Below are 15,195 nucleotides of genomic sequence, written 5' to 3'. Positions count from 1 at the left end.
AATCATTGCACTAACTGTAACTTTTACAACATTAGCTGTCAAACTGACTTCGACTTGAATTAATTATTGTCCTAAAGTACTTTTAAATCAAATAAATCAAGTATCAACAAAAAATAAACAAAATTTCCTTATCCACACCCAGTGATAAAACATGCGTATCTACATGCCTACATATCTTAACACATTTTCTGGCACCATGCTCATAATATTGACTATAGTGAAATGTCTTTATGGTGATTTAAGCTTCATGGTCAGGTTTCATTTTGAGTTGCTTATTTCCATGACCTATTTCAAAACAGCTCATAAAGCTCATAACTAAAAAAACACTTTGGGGTGTACCTCTTTAAAAGTTACCTGAACTTTTATGAATTACAGAACACATTTTGCAAGAAACTAATAATTTCAAACGACAAAATACAAACACGTGAAATTAACGTTTATCAAGCACACAGCAAGAACCCTTAGAAAAACAAAATCGGAGAAAAGTGTGAGAAAAGTGACAAAGTTCCACCAAGTCGGAGAGATCATAAGAACAACACCCCTTCCAAACCGAGTTCCCATGGAGACAAGTGGGCTGGCATACAATAGAAGAGAAAAAGAAGGAGTGCGAAAGAGAAAGGAAAAATAGAGAGAAGGACCGAGGGGCACAGGGGAAAGGAACGTAGGATGGGGGGTATAATGAGCTGTTCGGCAGAAATTTGGCCATGAAAAAAAAGTGGCTAAAAGAGGAAGAGCGAAGTGAGAGAAAAATGCTTCAGTATAAACCCTCATTTTCTCTGCAGGTCCAAAATATTTCTGAATGTCAAGACAGAGTTTTAAATCATAGTCCTCTACACAAAATTCTATAGAACAGTTTTAAAACAGGTGGTTTGTGAACTTTTCAATAGCTATAGATAGAGTACTCACTGAGTGTGAGTGAACTGGATTGATCCATCCAGCAAATGCCAGACTAATTGATTAGGCAATGAAGGCAGGACAAAAAGTACATAGAGGTGCTATTTCTCTGCTCCCTGTAATGGCGAGAAGGCCAAAACTGTCATAGAGGGCCATCTCGGCCAAAGACTCAAATGTTTACTCCTCTGGTCCACCTCTTTTTCCCATAAACGTCCTTCTTTTTAGTCAGGGAAGTAGAGAGAGGAGAAAATGGAAACCAAAGTGCATGTCCATACTGCACTCTTTGATCCCTCTTTTGGCTACCTCACTTATTTAAAGAATTTAACCCAAGTATTGTCTGGCGTCTCTCTGTTTCTCCCCACTCCTACTCTTTATCTCTTTCCCTTCATGTCTCTATGGCCAAGCTTTTTTTCTGTTGGCATGGCTCCTGTTTGTTTTCAGCCATTTTGGGGACTGGCAGTGCTCGTAACAAACTGCTTAAATGGCGTCCTCTCACTCGCTCATTCTCTCCCTCACTCCCGTTCTCCCTCCCTTCCTTGCTATCATCAGGCTTGGTGTATGTAGAGTGTGCAATGGTGAAAGTGTGTGTCTAATGAACAAAAAAATTTGGAATAAAAAGAGAATTGGAATTAAAATGAGGCTGGGGGGGTGTGTGTGGGTGAGTAAGGGGTACGAGGCTGGGGGAGATAAAAAATGCAAAAACAGCCCAGAATCATGTGTCAGTGGCAAACTGAAGTGTGAGAGAGAGAGAGAGTGAGCGAGAGTGCGGGCGAGGGAAGGAGAGATAGAGCGGCAGAAGGAGGGGGAGAGTCAGAGTGCGAGAGAGTCGTTTCTGCCCTCTACATAGCGCTGCCTGTATGCACGCGCTTGTCTTTCCCTGTGTTCTCTCTCTCTCTCTCACTCATACACGCACACGGGAACACGCAGACCAGGACACACAGACCGAGGGAGGGAAAGTGAGAGAGTGAGAGAGAGAACACATCGCAGCCGAGATGCAGCAGAAGGTTTTCCGAGGTACGTTGTCTTGTTGTGTGCTTGCCTAGCGGAGAATGGAAGCGAGAGGGAGAGACTTTTTCCTCTGATCTATCTCTCTGTCTTCACCTCTTCCTGCTTCTTGCATTTCTGTGCCACTCTCATATCATATCGATGTTGTTTTGGTTCTGTGTAGACACCAGAAATGTGTGTGTGTGTGGGTTTGTGTGTGTGCTAATCAAGGCCTGTCTCCCTTATCCTCCGCTGTTGTGGCTGAACCACGCAGTTCTTTTTCAGGGCTGGTGAGTCGCTCCAAGATTAAAGTAAAATGAGAATAAAGCTTTATACTTTTTGCGTTCTCTTGCCATATTTCTGTTATGCTGGATTTGGATACTTTCTGTTGTGGCAAGTTCACATCTGAAGAAATTATCTCAATAGCAATGGACTCGGTTTTTAGAATTAACGACCAAGTGACGTCTTGGAATATGGAGTCCTAAAAAACAGCATCTACCCATGTGTATGTAAGGTGGACGATATTATAAGATGCACATTCACTTTTTCTGTTTACACTGTCTTTTTCTGTGTAGCATACTTAGTAGTACACTATTAACAGCCCATACAAGGCCATAGGGTCATTAGGTCGTTAGAAGCCAAGCAGCCAAGTTTTACTGAGGTGAGTTGAATATACGCCAGGGTCAAATGTAATTTTCTTCTAAGTCAGCTAGCATGGGATATTTGTCATTTAAACTCTGGCATATGTTAGCATAAAGTTTCTGGAATATTGTAACAACAGAGGTATCAATGTTAGAATGGAAACATGGCAGGGCTGCTCGTTTTTCTAAACAAACTAAAGCATTATGGAAGCAGATTCAGGCATGATCTAGAGGAAGTAGCTTTAGCCAGGAGTTTCTCACTCATCTATCAGTGATGACATTTTCTCCTAGTTTTGCTCTACTTAGAATATCGTCCTTGACCACATTACAGCAACAGATTCATGGGAATCACTTGTCAAGTTAAAACTCAGTCGACCATGTCGAACACAGCATGTAACATGGGCAGACTCACTGGAGCATGGCCTGTCATGCCAAATGGGTGGGTGGGGGGGTTATCCTTCCACAAACGAGGATGGCTGAGTTTGTGGTAGTTTATCCTACCACAAACTCAACCATCCTCGGGCCATCCTTCTCCATCTCCCAACTGCTTCCCTCATGCTCTTCCAAAACAGCCCACTCCTCCTTTTTACTCTTTTCCTACCCCTCATCTATCCTCTGGCTGGCTCCACTATGTTTTTGGCAGGGGGTTGTGCAGAGTTCAGTATCTAGCGACAGCCCCCTTTTCACAGTCAGCCTCACCCTGGTGGGCCCCGTCACGGCCACACGGAAACAGGCGGCCTTCACTCATTACCCTTTTCCACTGCCATTCAGTCCATGGTTTCTTTTACTGGCAGAGCTAAATTCAAGACCTTTAGCCCATTAACTGACTTCTTCCGAGCCTCTTCTCAGTTCCTAACCCAACAGCGTTGACAGCATTATAAATCTAGTGGTCTCATGTGCGTAAATTCTAAATCTTTACCTGGATGACTTGCCTGCACTCCGCTTTCCAGCTGATGACGCAGATGTGAACAGTCGTTTTGAATTTCCGACATTTGGGAGAAATTCAGTTTGGCAACGGTTTTAAATTGATTCTGCAAGATGCAACACCTTAATACTTCAGCTCTAACTCTTTCAGTAGGTTGCATGTTTGAGTACAGGGGCAGTCAGAGGGGGGAGGCAAAGGCCCTGTCACGCTTGGCCAGCCTCTTGCGCCAGGAACTGTTTGTTGAGAGGCAGTGTGTGCGTCATATGCGAAGAGAAAAGGAGGGTGAGAGGGAGAGATAAATAGGGACAGACGTACAGAGAAAATGAGGGGGTGGCAGATGTGTTTGTCCATTCACTATGCGAGCACCATGTAAAACTGTGTCATTCTTAGGCCTCATTTTACGCCATAGCGGCCAGTCACAACAAGTGCCGGACAGGTTTAAATATTTTTCCTGTCTAACTCTTCCTGACTCTTCCTGTCTAAATATACTCTTATGTAACATCTATTATTATGCAGGAGTTCTGGTATACATCCTTTGAACACTCTCAGCTGCATTTGTGGTGTGCTGGCTAACGTTAGCTGTCAAGCCACTTGTTTACAGACAGACCGGTTCATATGTGCCTGCATGCCTGCAAATGTGTTTGCGAGTTGAGAGGAGAATGCTTGTGTGTGTGTGTGTGTGCAGCTTGTTGACTGCCTGTGTGTGTGTATATATATGTGATTCTGTGCATGTGTAAGTGTGTGTTTGTGGCTGTTCCTGTCTCAAGGCCTGGATCTAGCTTTCTTCCCCACCTCTCTCTCTTTCTCTCTCTCTCTCTCTCTCTCTCTCTCTCTCTCTCTCTCTCTCTCTCTCTCTCTCCATTGCTCTCCCTCCTCCTCTCTTTCTCTCTCTGCAATAACAGTGCTGACCTAGTTTCAGTGTGTTCAGGGCTGCTTGTGGAATTTTACAGAGGCCTGCCTGCCTGCCTGGCTAAAACGCAGGCAGAAAACCATGACTGGGGATTTTCTCTGGTGTCGCATCATTAGTGCTAGCTAAGAATGCTCTTTCTCTATGGCTAACAAGCAAGTTAAGCAACCAATATTATCATTAAATAAGCAAATAAATGTTTATGAATGCAACAATAATGTGGACAGTTCGCTCTCATACTTCAGCGGAAAAACTGACATGACAGTATAAATGATGTGGTCCTCTGCATTTCATTCTCTATAAAAAAATACATATTTATACATATATCCAAATAACTTTATCAGGAATACAAGACGCTTCAGTTCAAAAGGCCATCTATATTTTGGTACCTTTTCAGTCTAGGCATATTTGGAGCACTTTAACTATAAATAACACCCTGTTGGGGAAATCTTAATTAAATCTTAGCAGTGTTCAATTAGGTGAAGCAAATGCTGTGACTCAGTGGGGTTGATTGCTGAGATTCTTTCCACACTTTCAGATTTTGTCATGCGAAATTTGGAAACTGAGATGACTGCAACCAGTCTTGTCAGACTAAGTTGCATGTGTATGATTACCATAATGGATTGCTTACTTGGTGCTAGCTAGTTTTAAATCGTATAACACTGATTTGCCACCACACAACGCATACTTTTTGTCATGCACACTTCTGATCAGTATAATACTAGTACAACAGCCTCTGGTGTTTGTGGTTGTCAAAAAATCTACAATATTTCCAGTGATTAAAACAGAATATTTGAATACAAATTATTTTCATTTTGTTGCAGGATTAAGAACGGGGTCATGGTGTCTGGGGAGGATTGCTGGGACCCTCTCCACACCTGCACTGCACTCTTGGAGCTGAACGTGCACTGCATGGCAATCCCGTCCCGTCTTATACCAAGATAATCAAAGATGCACAATGTTACTTACATCTAGGAGTCTTCATCTCTGGACTTGACCTCCATGAACTTTCATCTTCTTGATCTGAAATTTCTGTTCTCAACTTCTGCACTAAAGATATAGCTAGGACAGAAACAAGTATTTTTTTCTGGACCTTAATGGACTACAGATAAACCCTTTGTCTAGTGCTCTGTTTTTGGCCAACAATAGCCTTGGAGAACATCTTAGAGGACTTGTACAAGGATCCAATGAAACACAGAAATAAACACATGAGAGGAGACAGGATGGGAGAGGGCACGGAGGAGGCAGATGGTGCCAAAACTACGAGGATATCGCTCAGTTTTCCCCTCAGTGCTGGATTGTCTGGCTTTTCTGCACAGAAACACTGCTCCTCATCTCACCCCACTTCCTCCTCTGACGTCCATGACAGAGAAAGCTCAGATGGCATGGCATGGAAGGGGAAAGCATTCAGAGACAAACCGCTATCCAAAACATCATCAAAAACTGACCGCCTGCCATGCTCTTCCTCCTCCTTCCCAGTTGATCTAACTGCTCCAGTCAGTAAAAACTGCAAGTCATCTGTGTCATTTTCGGTTGATGGCAGTGGTTCCCGATACCCAACATCTCCCTTACAACACTCTAATAAATTGGACTGTTCAAAAGAGACAGCTGGGGTCAGTCTCAATAATGGGCACAAAGAGCATTCAACAACAGAAACGGCACACATTCTTTTCAACCTCAGTGCAAGAGCATACCAGGACCAAGGTATAAAAGATCCAGAGAGTTCAAAAGGCAAAAAACGCAAGGCAAACAGCCTCCATGTTGAACTGAGCCTTCCTCTCCCTAGCATCAACCCTCACTCATCCTCATCAACCCCTCCTCCTCCTCCTTCACCCTCATCTGCCTCTCTAACTTCCTCCCCCTTGACTCTCCCCACGCCATCTTTCCATGACTCCTTTCGGGAAGTGCCGAAGCCAGAACTACTGTGTGGGGTGTGCCACCGTCTGTTCAGCACTGCCTCGTCCCTCACTGTCCACATGCGTCTCCATCGGGGGGGACGAGTACTCAGCTGCCGCCACTGTGGCAAAGCCTTCATCCATAATAAAAGACTGCAATCCCATGAGGCCACCTGCAGGCAAGGGCTGCCAGCTTTTCCAGTGCCACCCAAAGAAGAGCCCCTGGAGGAGGGTGAAGTGGAGGGGGAGAGAGCAGATGAGGCTGCAGAGCCAGAACAGCTTGGACATGAAACAAGGCCTGGCCGACCCATAAAGAAAGTGCGCGACATTCATGCCCGTCATGCTGGAACACTGACTTGCAGGGATGCCCTAGGGGAAGAGGATCACTTTGTTAAAGTGGTGGATGGACATATCATTTACTTTTGCTCCGTGTGCGAGCGCTCTTACATGACTTTGTCTAGCCTGAAGCGACACTCTAATGTGCATTCATGGCGCCGGAAGTATCCCTGTCACTACTGTGACAAGGTTTTTGCTCTGGCTGAGTACCGCACCAAACATGAGGTGTGGCACACTGGTGAAAGACGCTACCAATGCATCTTTTGCTGGGAAGCATTTCCTACCTACTACAACCTTAAAACACACCAAAAGGCTTTCCATGGTATCAATCCTGGCTTGATCTCAAGTGAGAAAACAGCCAATGGTGGTTACAAGCAGAAGGTCAATGCCCTTAAACTGTACCGCCTGTTGCCCATGCGATCTCTAAAGAGACCTTACAAAACATATAGTCAGCCAATGGCTGATGGACTACTCACTTCTGATTCATCAGTTACTCTGCCTTTATCGATGGATGACAGCCTCCCACAACCTCTAGACACAAAGAAATTGGAGTCTTTTCTGAAAGATCTTCAAAACCCAGACATCAAGGCTGAGCCTGAGGGATTCCCTATCAGGATGGGTGTAGAGCAGGGTAAAAAACTAGATTCTCCCCAAACAGACATGGCAGTAGAATCTAGTGAGACAGAGGGGTCAGATGTATGGCTGTCAGGTAGTAACAATGGCAAAGGAAAAACTCCAAAGTGCCCAGAAGGAGCCGTCTCTTCAGTCATTGCATTTGCACACAGCAAACCTTCAGTCATCATGCACAGCACTGCAGTTTCTTCTTCTGTCATTGTTCACAGAAATAAGATGGAATCTGAGGAGAGAAAAAGAAGTCCAGAAAATCGTTCAAAGACAGGCCAAAAACAAATTAGAAAACATAGAGAGAGAGAGCACACAGAGGCATACAGGGAGTGGGATGCTGTCAGTTTAGACCCAGAGGTCTTGAAAATCAGACAGCCAACCGAGAAACTTCACAAGGGACGAAAAGTTCACAATAAAACAGAGTCAACTAAGACAATACCTTTAGCAGTGGGATCAGAAGTCAAAGGCAGCGGCCCACTTTGTCAGATTACTGTGCGCATAGGGGAGGAGGCCATTGTCAAACGGAGCATCTCAGAAACAGATCTAAGGAGAGACAAAAGCCCTACACGTAGCAAACCCAAAAAGAGTAACCTCACACAAGAGGACCAGAGAGAGCAACGACACACCCATCATCACCAACGTAAACACCGCAACTCCAGTCAGGAAGGAAAGGAGGGGCAGCTCAAATGGAAAAACCCTAAACTCAAAGGCAAGGTGAGGAAATATTTCTTCCGGCAGGAGGTCAGGGAGGACAGAAATGACCATGATATGGAGGATAACCTATGGAGGCCTTACTATTCTTACAAACCCAAGCGAAAGGCACTTCATATGCAGGGGGCTAAAGCTTGGAAACGCAAAATGCACTACAAACGATCCCTGAGGCCTATGAGGAGAGCTGAGAGACTCATAAAAAATTTGAATAAAGAAGTTGAAAATGAAGATGCAAATGATGGAGAGGAAAGGAGACAAAAAGTAAAGAAAGAGCAGAGAGAAATTACTGATCCACAGAAAGCTGAAGTCAAAGAACCATCACACACTGTTCCTGTCTCTTCAAGGACAGAACAGAAGGAAAAAGAAAAGGGAACTCATGGGAAGCCTGATCTCCCTCTGCCTTTATCTGTTGCTCAAGCTACACTCAATCCTCAACACACAGCATCTTCTATCATCAAGCAAAGATGGTCAGAAGATCAGGCATCTGAGTGTGGAACATGTGGCCGCTGGTTCTCCAGCCCAAGGAAACGAGACAAGCATGAGTTGACACATCTGTTTGAGTTTGTGTGCATGCTTTGCAGAGCTCCATTCCCCTCACAATCCAAGCTAGAGGAACATCAGAGAACTCAGCATCCGAAAAACAAGCCCCTGTCTGCCCCTATTTTCTTCACTTCCCAGTCATCAAGAAGTGAGGTGGAAATGAAAGCAGATGAGAATGGAGTGGATGGACAGACCATAGAGAAAGGCAGCCCAGTTCGCTTGGGAAGGAGGCCTTTAATCAGATATGCATGCTCACAATGTGATAAGGTCTGCAAAACCTCTGCTGCACTCAATTGCCACCTCAAGCGACATGAGTTAGGCAGTTCAAACGAGGTTGAAGACACACAGGAAAAGCAAGACATGCCAAGCTACGCACCTTCTGCAGCAGAAACTATACCAAGCAAAGGTTTAGATACCAATTGTGAGCAAGTACAGCCAGTGTCTGTCATATATTACTCCAAACCAGACTGTCAAATCGCAGACAACAAACTGAGTGAGAACATGGAAGAACACCAAAGAGTCAGAAATTGTGAAAGTCCCAAAGTGGCAACCAATGACGAAGTCCACAGTCCATTGTGTGCAAAGTTTTCCCAAATTATGCACAGTCCCACTTTAGAAAGGTTTAATGTCATCTCTCCTAACCTCCCTAGTGTACTAGTAATGAATGGTGCAGAGTGCCTAGACTACAGAACACCAGAAAAACGGAATTTAGACACACTAAACCAACAGAAAAGAAGCCAAACACAGAGTGACAGGCAAATCCCGGTTTCTCAAATGCTGACAGAGCCTCAGATTAGAAGAGAAACAACTCCACCTGTACACATATCACTAAAAACAGGCAGAAGTTATGCGTGTAGAGAAGATGACATTAATCCAAATGAAGATTTCAGTGATTTACAAGATGCTCAGGATCTAAGAATCTTTCCTCAGTCCAGCAGCCAAGCCCAAGACTTATCCATGCCAACAATACTGGCAAAAAAGAGAGAACTTGATCAACAGAATAAACATCCATCCAAAATCTCAAAGGAACAGACTTGTAATGAGGTGTCGTTGGTAGTGCCCAAAGAGGAACCACTCAGTCCTATACCATCTCCCACATGCTCTGTCATTCAAACCACTCCAAAAGTACCTTCTCAAAGGTATTCAAAGTCACCATGTCACTCTCCAGGACCCTTGGACCTACAGTTGCGACCACAGCTGGAGCAAAGCCAATTACATAGAGGGAGGCACAACACTGAAAAACAGGGTCTTATGTTGCCAGTGAATTCAGCTGGAATGAGTGAGCCTTCTTGTCACACCCTGCTACATCCTCAAGTGCCCACAGCAGAGCCTGAATCAAAAGAAAACACCTCTCTTACTCCTACAGAACACCACAGGGGCTCAGGCTACCCTGTCCAGGAGCTTACGCTTCCCTTGGTCATACCTGGAGGGTACTGCTCTGGTAAGAAACAGGAGGAGCAAATCCTGATGTCTTACCCTGCTGGACCCCTACATTTTCCATCACTTGGGAAGATGGTACCCCACCCTGACTCTGCTAAACTGCCCTTTTACCCCGACCCCTATCACCTACTGTATGGCCCACAGCTACTGCCATACCCCTATAACCTTGCTGCCCTTCCAATGACTCTAAATATGATGGCATCAGGGGACAAAGAGCCCTTACCCTTCTTGCCTTTTTTCAATTACGCTGCCACTGCTGCCCCTTTAACAGGCACAGTGCCCCATCATTTAGTAATGAACCCCAGCCTATACAACAGTGGCGGCAGCAGTAGCACAAAGCAGGACAACCCATAAGTGAGTACACAATGGCAGCAAGGTAATACCTGTAAAAGAGCAGAGGAGGCCATCAAGGGTGGAAATTATGTTTTCCTGTTTGTTAACTGAACACTCTTGCACAGCTCTTACTTTTCTTTTGTAACACAGCAAATGCATAGGCATACATAGGAATCAAATGTGATGGAAAGATGGAGGGGTGTCTTGAAGACAAGGAGGAAAGGTTATAAGGGGACGAAGAACAAAAATATATAATGCCCCCTTCAGGCACTGCCAAGATGCACCTCCAACACACCACTTCTTTGCCTCTTCTGTAGTGTCATTAGAGCTTGGATAACCATCCTCTCAGAGTCATTACAATATTATGGATAACACGTGAACAATAACAGCTAACAGGATGTGTGTTTCTTAATGAATTATGTCTGTTTCCCATAATAAGGACAGTATAACCACAATAATAATGATAATAATAGTTGTGTTAATTATACTGCTTATAGTAATGCAAGGGTGGCTTATCATTAAAAGGAAAAATGTTCAACACACAGGGAAGCAAGATGCAGAAGCAGTTGTGTGTGTGTGTGTGTGTGTTTGTGTGTGTGTGTGTGAGAGAGAGAGACAGAGAGAGAGAGAGAGAGACAGACAGAGACAGAGAGAGAGACAGAGCATGCATGAGTGTGTACAGTGTGCAATTTTGTATAGAGGTAATGCATGGAGACTTTGGGGTAGCTCATAGTGTCATATCTTACATCGGTACTCCAGTCATGTGTTTTTCAGTATTCTGGCTTTATGTGTGCCTGCAGGTTTGTGTAAGTGTATTTGTGGGGTGTGTTGGGGGTGTAGGCATGCACACTTATAATCATTTGTGCTGCATCAGCCTTGGTCAGTTCCTTGGAAGTTCAAGTAAAAACATCATTCCTGGAAAAGGTGTTATAATCTTAATAGGTCAGTAAATAGAAAACATAGATGAAGTTCTTCTTTCGTAAATCATAGCATAGCAACTTGATGGTGTAGCTACATGTCATATGGATTAAACATATTATTATGTGATGCCTTCACTAACCAGGATTACCATGACAAGATCAAATGTATAGTGATATAGAATCCACTCTACTTTTGACCATGTTATGTCTAGAGACAGATTGTGTTTCACATAGTTTCGTTGGTAGGATGTGGGTATTAATCCTTGATCATTTATGAAATAAGTCTGTGTACTTCCAGTACTCCTGCCAACTGTTTCATCTCTTCCAACAACATACGTTCCAGTCGACTTCATGTTTGTGGCCTTCTCCTCCCCACTGCCCCCTGGTGTCCACCAAAGACACTCCATTCACTGACTGAATTTGAGACTTGACAGAATGGGTGAAACAAAGTGAGACAAACCGACATTAAAATAGTGTGAGAGTGTGAGCAAAATTTGGGAGTAAAGTGGAGAAAAGCACAGAGAGAATCGTATAGGATACTTGTAAGAAGCAGCGGTTGGTGAATGTTAGTTTTAGGAAAACATAATCTACTACAAGCAAGCCACCATTTCTGTTGGTTAGCAAATTCTCTCTCCTCCGCAGCAGAGAGAAGAGAAGGAGAGGACGTCAGTCAGTCCTGACGCCCCTGCAGGGCTTGCACTATGGGACTTATAGCACTGGAGTGGCTTGAGCTCTCCCTTGTACTTTCTTGTTTTTTTCTTTTCTTTTGTTTTTCACTATATTATTAGTTTGTTTTATATATTTTTCCCTTTTTGGTAGTGAGACAAGGCTTGTACTTGAAGCTCATTCAAGTACATAAGAATATGAATGTAATTTAGTCATAAGGTTAAAAAAATAAAGACAGTATGATAGATCATTTCTGTACGCTGACTTGAAAAATAACATGTAATATTGGAACCGCTATGGGGTATTCATATAAATATATATACAGTAGTCTTAGGGATATGTCAAGGAAGTTGGATTCAATATAACCATAACGCATGAGCAACAATTGCTTCTTCAGTATCTTCTGGTGTTGTTACAAAACTCATTTACCTTCATATGTGGTTATTTCATTTAATTTTGTCCTGCTTTTTTCTCTTGAGGCTTGTCCTCACAAAACTTTTTGGACCCTCTTTTTTAACCCCTCAGTATCAAAATTTTCTAATCTAAAACCAAAAAGAGAAACTCCTATGTTGCCTTATTTCTTTTCCCCAAGCATTATGGAAGCTTTTCAGACTGCCCTTCCATCTCCACCTCTTTCTCATTCCAACACCCTCTCCCTGTCTATTCTCAATATTTTACCTTCTTCCTTTGAAGTAAGTGTGAAACTGTGCAATGTAGCCGCAGCACTGTTCATTTCCTGAGGGTAAAACACAATGCAATGAACGGTTGTGGATCACGTAGCTTCACTCGGGTATGAGTACAAGCCTTTTGTTTGCATTATAAAAGTGTGGTGTGTGAGAGAAAGGGTGTGTGGTGGTAAAGGAAAAGGAAACCAAATCTCATAGCCACCAACAAACTTGTGTTTGACCTCTTCTTTTTGCTGTATTTTCTCCACCATGACAAAATTTTTGCATAAATTCTAGAAATATATAAATGAATGAACTGCATCAACTACCTGTACCAGTGACTGGTAAAAAAAAAAATTATTTGTTAAATTTGTGTAAACGAATGTAAAAACTGTTAGTAACAACCTATAATGTTGAGAGGTTCACATAAAAATATAACAATTATTTTCGGAGAATTGATAACATTGGGTTTGTAAATGTATTTTTATTTATTTTTTTGTCTCCACTGAGTATTTAAGTCTGATTGGGTTTAAATATCGGCCCGAATATCAATTGTTAATTGTTTTGAATCAATTGTTCTGAATCAGTAACTGGTTTAAAATTACTAAATCTAAAATTTTGATGTTTACATACAAGAGGCCTTTTTATTTAAATAAGCTAATAACTATATGCACATAATCTGAACGCACCTTACAAAGAAGAAATTGTGATACCATTTTCTATAGAACATCCTATTTAAGTATTACTTTGAAGAACATCAAAACGAGTTAAGTTCTCGTTTTCCTGTTTCATCCATCAGCAAACTTTCAATGAAATTCAGTGGATAGTATGCTTAAAAGTGGTCACTTGTGACTGTCGGCTACTATTACTACTACAATTCCTACGTAAAAAAAAAAAAGATCAGTCAGAATCTGGATAGACTACTGAATATTTGCACAGAACTATATAAATATTTAATAAGTACGCCTTTTGGGGGCATATGTACTGAAATAATCACAGAACTGTCCAGTATGTTTGGTTTTGAACAATACCTGAACCACAAAAAAAAAAAAAAATGCATCTTCTTGGTCCACCCAGAACAAGAACTCTTTGGAGGCTTCAATTTTCAATCAAAGTGACTAAAATCTACCAGCTACATATGTTCTGCACTTGGTCATAGTTGTAGGCATGTGACTAAATTGTCTGGTATTTTGTGACAATGTTATACTGTGCCATTGTTTTAGAGGTCCACATTATATTCGGGCAGTTTCAAAAAAGTGAAATGTTTGAAAACTTTATTTGTGTCTTGTTGACTTTGTGACCATTTAATACAGAGGTTTGCTGGCATACATTGCCGATTCAAGTCTACAATCAACAGTTAATTTCTTTGCTCCTGTTCTCTTTTCTCCCTCTGTCTACACTACAACCATACAAATAAAGTATTAACCTGATGACGTGCAAAATATCTCTGAATTCATCATCAATATGTAGTGTTGGCACAACATTCAAAATGCAATACAGAGGTGCAAAATGGAGCTCTGAAGTGCAAAAAATGTCAGTTCATTAATTTTCTCAATTGTGATCTATTCAAAATCTTTTTTTACACACTGTCAGATTTTTTTTTTTTTTTTTTTTGCCCTTCAGGGGTACATCAGCTTGTCACTGAAACAGTGACAGTACCCTCAAGGTACATTTTTGTATCCTTCTAAAGGTGTATATTAGTATCTAATTAGTAAGTGTCCAGGTTACCTTTAAGCTATATGTGCCTTTTATTGGTAGATAAGGTACGAAGTTGTTACTTTGAGGGCACTGCCCCTTTCAGGGATCTACATTAACTTTTTTCTTGAGGAGCACTTGTGCTCCTAATACAATTTTTTAGGAGCACAGTCAAAAATTTAGGAGCACTTTCTAATCCATCAAACACATTCCAATTATAACTTTCCCATTACAGGATGACATTTGTCCCTTTAAATTAATGTCCAGGGGCATTTTTACCATGATAAGAGCAATGTTTTCTAATCTTATTAAATGTATGCATCATCTGTCAATTTCTTAAATTAAAATAGAAAAGTTGTTTTGAAAATGTTAATTTAAACAATAAATTCAGTTAGAACAAATAGACACAATCAGACAGTTTATCAAATGAGATATGCATCTAAAGATCCGTCTTTCCACAGCAGAAGTGGCACATAAACTATCTGAAGTGTGATTTAGACACATTCACATAGTATTTAATGCAGCTCATGGGTAAACAATGTTGTATGAATGCTTTACATGCACATTTTTGAATTTAGAAATATGTACAAATTAAACTTTAAAGGTAATATTTTAAGTAAAAAGTCCATGTAAAGTATAAATATGAAAATAAAACCGCCAGTAGGTGGCAGGAAGTCATTCAGTTAGTTCAAAACACAGATTTGTTTGAATCGAATCGCTTGGACATGCGAATCAGTTCTGGTGTGGCTTTGATTTTCACGAAATAGTGCTGTGGCTAAAACGTTGTTAATTAATATCAACTTGTCTATTGAACTTTTATAAAAGATCAGTATCACATATGCAATCATGCCAATACTCAGAGCAATAGCAAGCCATCATTTTTGGCGCTCTGGCGCTTCATAAACAGAGCTGCATGCGTCTTGCGGAGGAACATTGCAGCCGGATCTACAGGTCCTTCTCAAAAAAGTAACATGTGATAAAAGTTTATTATTTTCCATAATGTAATGATAAAAATTAAA

The 15,195-nt window shown here is 41.8% G+C and overlaps 1 protein-coding gene across 1 annotated transcript; it reads left to right on the top strand.

The window, feature by feature from the left end:
- Positions 1-1,664: 1,664 nt before the first annotated feature.
- zbtb4 (zinc finger and BTB domain containing 4) lies at positions 1,665-13,911 on the top strand. Its single transcript, XM_067429851.1, has 2 exons — positions 1,665-1,908; positions 5,176-13,911. Exon 2 carries the CDS (start codon positions 5,539-5,541, stop codon positions 10,249-10,251), a length of 4,713 nt encoding a protein of 1,570 aa, XP_067285952.1. The 5' UTR covers positions 1,665-1,908; positions 5,176-5,538; the 3' UTR covers positions 10,252-13,911.
- The last annotated feature ends 1,284 nt before the right edge of the window (positions 13,912-15,195 follow it).

The sequence above is a fragment of the Pseudorasbora parva genome, chromosome 21, assembly GCF_024679245.1.
Source record: "Pseudorasbora parva isolate DD20220531a chromosome 21, ASM2467924v1, whole genome shotgun sequence".
Lineage (NCBI taxonomy): Eukaryota > Metazoa > Chordata > Actinopteri > Cypriniformes > Gobionidae > Pseudorasbora > Pseudorasbora parva.
Note: the sequence above shows the minus strand (reverse complement) of the source record. Positions and strands in the feature narration are given on the sequence as shown.